Here is a 6,400-nt window from a genome sequence, read left to right on the forward strand (position 1 = left end):
AGAGGAGGCGCGGACCCAGACAATGGAGACACCCATCCGACCAGTCTGCCCTGCACCGACAGGTGAGTATTATAAACATCCGGTGACAGGTTCTCTTTAAGATCTGGCATGTCAAGATTTCAGATTCTTTTCCTCTCCTGGAAATATGCCGCCGTCGGTCACGTCTGGTAGTGGTTTTCACATAAATAACATAGGAGCACTTGGCTGAGCGAGATCTCCTGTATTTGAGTCGGCAGAGATAAATGGCCATCATTTGGCCAACAGCTAACATTCATGGTAGGCTACATAAGTGTGCATGTGTAATTAGAAATATCCTTAGAAAATCATGAAAATAGAGGGTTATTTAAATATTTTCTTTTTATTTTTCTTTATTAACCACAGTTAATGTAGTCTTTCTCTGTAAATCTCGTGTCTGACTTTTCGGTCTTCTCTTGCAGTTGACCATCAGCCCATCCTTCTATGCCTCCACACGCGGCCAGTCATGTGAAGTGCTCCCATAAGCAGACAAGATCCTCCGTTCTATAGATCTACAGCTGAGACAGGATGAGAAAGTTAAGAAAAGGACTCTTGCCGCTTTTCTACATTTCTAATTGGATTGTGTAGAACACAAAGCTGCAGTTAGAAAATGAAGGAAGTAATGTACTGGTCGCCCAAAGAGGTTGCTGACTGGTTATCAAAGCGCGGTCTACAGGAATACTCCGAGACCTTTAAGTCCCTCAACGGCCAAGGATTGCTCAGGTTAACTGAAGATGATTTCAGAAAGCCCCCCTTGTCACGTGTATCATCTGATAATGGACGGCAGTTGCTGGAGATGATAGAGACGCTGAAAATAGAGAACCACATAGAGGAACATAAGAATGGACATGCAAACGGACATATTTGCATCAAAGATGAGATTAATTGCAACGATCGTAGTTTCACCAGCAAAGCCAAGAAGAATGGGATGCCAAATGGAGTCCGGAAAGAGATGATAAAAATTCCTATGCCGGAGGTGGATCGTTCCCAAGCCTTCCCCGATGAGTGGTGTAAAACCTTTGTAGCCTTTCTCTATGCACTTTGCTGTTTTATCTTTACCACCGTGATGATCTCTGTTGTCCATGAACGTGTACCTCCCAAGACCGAGGAAGGACCGCTCCCGGATGTGTTCTTTGATCATTTTGACCGGGTAGCTTGGGCTTTCTCCATATGTGAAATCAATGGGATGATTTTAGTGGCACTGTGGATCCTGCAGTGGTTATTTCTGAAGTACAAGTGAGTACAAAGTTACAGACCTAAACCAATTAGAATATTCCTTGGAGAATTTTTGCTTTACCCCTTGTTTATTTAGAACACACATACAGGTATTTCATCTTTATTGGTTTCACCATCTACTTGGGACCAATGTTTGAATCAATGACTAATATCACAAATGTACAGGCCCCATTTCACTTCCCTATCAGGAGGCTACAGCACTGATAACTGCATGGCAGCGGTCTTAGGGCCGTTTCACACATCCAGCTCTTCGCCCGATTGGCGGATCCGGCCCACTCCAGTACAGTGTGATACAGTACAATGGCAGCGCGGCAACTTCCGGGTCACATGGTAGCATGTGCCCGGAGCTTGTCGCGCTGCCAATGAACTGTATCACACTACTGGAGTGTGCCGCATCCGCCAATCCAGCGAAAAGCCGGATGTGTGAAACGGCCCTTATCCATTAATCACAAATGTGGAAGTCTACAGCATCGGGTAACTATGTATTTCCCAATCTTATTGGCAATGAGATGCCTAGTTTAAAAAAAAAAAAAAAAAATTAAAGACAAATCATCTTTTACAAATTAACAAAATATTTATGCTTCTTTATGTGAAGGCAACAAAACCCCATAGAACATAAAGTACAATATAAACTACCTTCTTAAAAGAAAAAATATATAAATAAATGGAAAATAAAAAAAAAAAAAAAAAAAAAATATATATATATATATATATATATATATATATATATATATATATATATCTATCGTGTTTTTCCAAAAATAAGACAGTCTTTTATACTTTTTTTGCCCCTTAAAAAAGCGCTGGGGCTTATTTTTGGAGTACGTCTTATTCTTTGAGAAACATGCTTGGTGGTAAGTTTACCCCCCACAAAAGAGCAGACCCACCCTCCTTCCCAGGCAGGCCCTCACAGCAGGTATGCTTCCCTGCTTCTGGCTGACACACTTGCATACATCTGAACACACACACACACACACACACACACACACACACACACACACACACACACACACTCACACTCTCTAGTCACTCACTGCCTCCGGCCACAGGGAAAGATGGGATTAAGTTACGCATCGTAGGTCCTGTAAGTATTCTATCTGCAGCTGCAGGTCCTTGCGTTCCCCCGCACTGCGTCTCAGGATTCTGCCGGCCAGAAGAAATCTCTATCGCTGGATGTGGTGAATGTGTGTGTGTGTGTGTGTGTGTGTGTGTGTGTGTGTGTGTGTGTGTGTGATTTGATGGGTGATTGTGTGTGGGTGTGCAATCCATTTAACCCCTTAACGACCCATGACGTACTGTGTACGTCATGGATCATGTGCGGTTGATCCCCGCCCCCTGCCGTGGGCAGGCGGCGGCGGTCCGCGCACATATCAGCTGTTTTCCACAGCTAAGATATGTGCCTGCTAGTCGCGGGTGGAATCTCTTCCATCCACGACTATTAACCCCTTACATTTCGCTGCCAAAATCTGGCAGCGAGATGTATATGCGTGCCGCCATTATTCTGACTTACCCCGCACCCATCGGAAGTCACGTGACATGATCACGTGACTTCCGGTGATTGCCATGGTGACACAGGGTCATGTGATGACGCCTGTAGCTAACATTAGTTATTTACTCAATGCCGGAATACAGCCGGCATTGAAAGTAAAGCCGCATATCTGCAGATATTAGTTCTGTAGCTGTGATCAGCAGGTGGGGCAGAGCGATCAGATTGTTGATCGCTATAGCACCCTAGGGGGACTAGTAAAATAAAAAAAAGTTAAAAGAAAAGTTTTTAAAAAAAAAAAAAATTTAAAAACCTAAAAGTTCATATCACCCCCCTTTCACCCCATTGAATATTAAAGGGTTAAAAAAATAAATATACACATATTTGGTATCGCCGTGTTCAGAAATGCCCGATGTATCAAAATATAAAATCAATTAATCTGATCAGTAAACGGTGTAGCGGCAAAAAAATCCAAACGGCAAAATTACGTTTTCTGGTCGCCGCAAGTTTTTCGCAAAACGCAATAACAGGCGATCAAAATGTAGCATCTGTGCAAAAATGGTACTAATAGAAATGTCAGCTCGAGACACAAAAAATAAGTCATCACTGAGCCATAGATCCCAAAAAATGAGAATACTACGGGTTTCAGAAAATGGCGCAAAACGTGTGCCACTTTTATTGGACAAACTTGAGGATTTTTTTTTTAACCCCTTAGATACAAGTAAACCTATACATGTTTGCTGTCTACAAACTCGCACAGAACTGAGGCATCACACTGACACATCAGTTTTACCATATAGTGAACACAACATCCCAAAAACTATTGTGCGATCACACTTTTTTTTGCAATTTTTCAGCACTCGGATTTTTTTTGCCGTCTTCCAGTACACTATATGGTAAAACTTATGGTTCCATTTAAAACTACATCTCGCCCCGCAAAAAACAAGCCCTCATATGGCAAGATTGACGGAAAAATAAAAAAGTTACGGCTTTCGGAACAAAGAGGGAATAAAAAAAAAAAGGAAAAACGCAGAATGCCCGGGGGCTGAAGGGGTTAAGCCTTGCTCCGAAAATGCTGAAAATCTCTGCTAGGGCTTATTTTTGGGGAGGTCTTATTTTTGGAAAAACACGGTAATAATGTGTTCTGTGAATATAATATAGGAAAAATTTAAAAACCTTACATTTCGCTTGATTTCAGTTGTAACTGAAATAAAAGTGCCCTCGTTCTGGCAGTTAGTGAGGATCCCAGGGGATGGACCCCCAACAACCTTAGTTATCGCCTAAACCTGTGATCACGTTTAACTGGTGTACCCCTTTAATAGTAATAGCAGAATTGTCGGTCTTGGTCACAAGATCACTTCTCTTCCACAGTCCGATTCATGGGGCTCTATTATAATATTAGAGCCGTTTGGTTTTGGATTCTTGATGACCTATGTGTACTGTTTTGATGAGGCATGTCCTCAAAGGTCAAATACCTCTGCGGAGCATCTGATGCCAAATTTGATATTTGCTGCCATTTAATTTGCTTATTAGAGCCAATAATGGAAACATTATGCAGATTACTGCAGCTTTACTTTATTAATATATCATTTAAAAAGAGCACGCCCAGTTGTCTGTCTCACGGGTATGGAAGCGACATTAGCGGGTGGTTCTATCCCATTAGGGAGTCGTATAAACCTCCACCGGCTGTGTACAGCTCATCAGGCATCTCGTGTTCCTGTGGAACGAGGCTAATTTAAAAACTGGGTGAGCAGGTCCGAGGGGACTAATGGCCGCACGGCTATACTGAGGCATTGTAGACATTAGTCACAGGCAATCAAGGGACAATCCTACACTATTAATAAGAACGTCTGCTGGGTATCCTCATCTGTGTACGTGCCGCAGCTTGTGATGGAAGTTGTTTCCAAAGGGCTGTCCAAATCCCAAGTATCCGGTTTGTCAGTTAGATGAAAATGAGATCTATACAAGTGGATAGTAATGTAATAATATATATATAATGACCTGAGCGACCAGAATTACATGCTGAGACCAGCCATGATGGAGACCTATAGTGGCCCGCACTCCAGGCCCAATCCTTCCTTTTTGTATAGTAGCACACGGATGTGTAAATCTAACCTAAGGATGTGTTCCCATTCTCCGACATGGACTTTGGGAGTGCTGCCTGACGTATACCTCTGAAGATCGTTCTTTCATCTACCATTGGGTTAACCTAAGATTCGCTGGGCACACACTACATAGGTTTTTCTGATGTAAATGGCAAATGTTGGGCGCCTAGTTCATTCAGTCCAATTTATTTTTCATTCTGATGTATTGGTGAGGCCATCTGTGTACATTTTTTAGTGGTATGGAGATATTCCTCTAGTCCAACACTGAATAATCCACAAACTTGGCTCTTCTGACAATTATAGGACTGCATGATAATGTTTAATTTCTCATGATTAGAGCCAAAAGATTGAGAGAACTAGTTAACAATATGATTGAAAATTCAGTAAAATATATTTGTCTTCTTCATGACATATAATACACTTTTACATTTAATAATCCAGCATGCCAGAGCATAAGCATTTTCCTTTATAAACAAATTATCTGTTTTCGGATAGGTCCCCTGTATCAGATTGGTGAGAGTCAGCGGTTACCTGTTCTGGATATGATGTGGAGAGTTGGCGCTATACCGCTTCGTACGCTATTTAGAAGATCTGCAGGACTTGGCCACCAATTCCTACCCTGTATATTGGCTGTAGCCAGTCACAACCAGAGTAGATATTAACTGATAGATGTGGGTGCCAAGGCATTAGGGCCCCATGCATGTCAGTCTTGGGATCAGCCGGCATTAGACTATCAATGGGTTTGGCCAACGGTCTAATGTGTATTGTGGTGCAGCCGACTGATGGTCTGGAGAGCGGTCGAATTCAGATGTCTGATCTGAGTGCCGATTGCATCCTTCTTCCAGGGATAAGCTATTGACCAATGTCAGTCGGTGGCCTTCTCATGGAGTACACTGCTGCACTCGGCCTAACGAGTGATCCTACGTATGGGAGAAATGGCTGAGATGCCTTTCCACCTAACAATCAGCAACGTGTATGGCTGCCCTTAAACCCCCACCAATCTGATATTGATCACCTATCATGAGAATAGGTCATAAATATGTTTGTCCCAATTGACCATTTTAATGTCTCCTTTTTGGAATAAAATGTTTTAATTACTTTTTTTTCCCCTATGTAGGTCCATTGTTTGCCGGCGCTTTTTTTGTATAGTTGGGACGCTCTACTTGTACCGTTGTATAACGATGTACATTACTACACTGCCAGTTCCTGGCATGCATTTTAATTGTTCTCCAAAGGTAAGTGTTATCTCCCAAAAAATCTCACATGGTTTATAGCAATCCCAAATGTTACAAAAGGTTATATTTTCTATAGAGTTCAGTATTCTGGTTTCACTGTTGATGGATCTCCAGTGTGGGTATGGGGGCAGAATGAGCATATTAACAAATCCGTAAGAGCTGCTCTACTTGGCGAGCATTGGACGCCCATTCATTTGACTCAATCTATATTCTCAACAACTTTAATTAAAAAATTGCTCCTCATCTAATGGGAAAGCACCCGGTCTTACTGGACTGATGCTTAGCATGCACTTCTGTTGGCACACCGACCTGTGTGATGGACA

General features: G+C 42.2%; 1 protein-coding gene across 1 annotated transcript; it reads left to right on the top strand.

The window, feature by feature from the left end:
• Positions 1-442: 442 nt before the first annotated feature.
• Positions 443-6,077, top strand: LOC142282768 (phosphatidylcholine:ceramide cholinephosphotransferase 1-like; the record flags this gene model as incomplete). Its single annotated transcript, XM_075333040.1, has 2 exons — positions 443-1,251; positions 5,960-6,077. Coding segments are annotated over exons 1-2 (744 nt in total), but the record flags the coding sequence as incomplete, so codon positions are not given.
• Positions 6,078-6,400: the final 323 nt, after the last annotated feature.

Source organism: Anomaloglossus baeobatrachus, unplaced genomic scaffold (genome assembly GCF_048569485.1).
Source record: "Anomaloglossus baeobatrachus isolate aAnoBae1 unplaced genomic scaffold, aAnoBae1.hap1 Scaffold_5200, whole genome shotgun sequence".
NCBI classification, from domain to species: Eukaryota; Metazoa; Chordata; class Amphibia; order Anura; family Aromobatidae; genus Anomaloglossus; species Anomaloglossus baeobatrachus.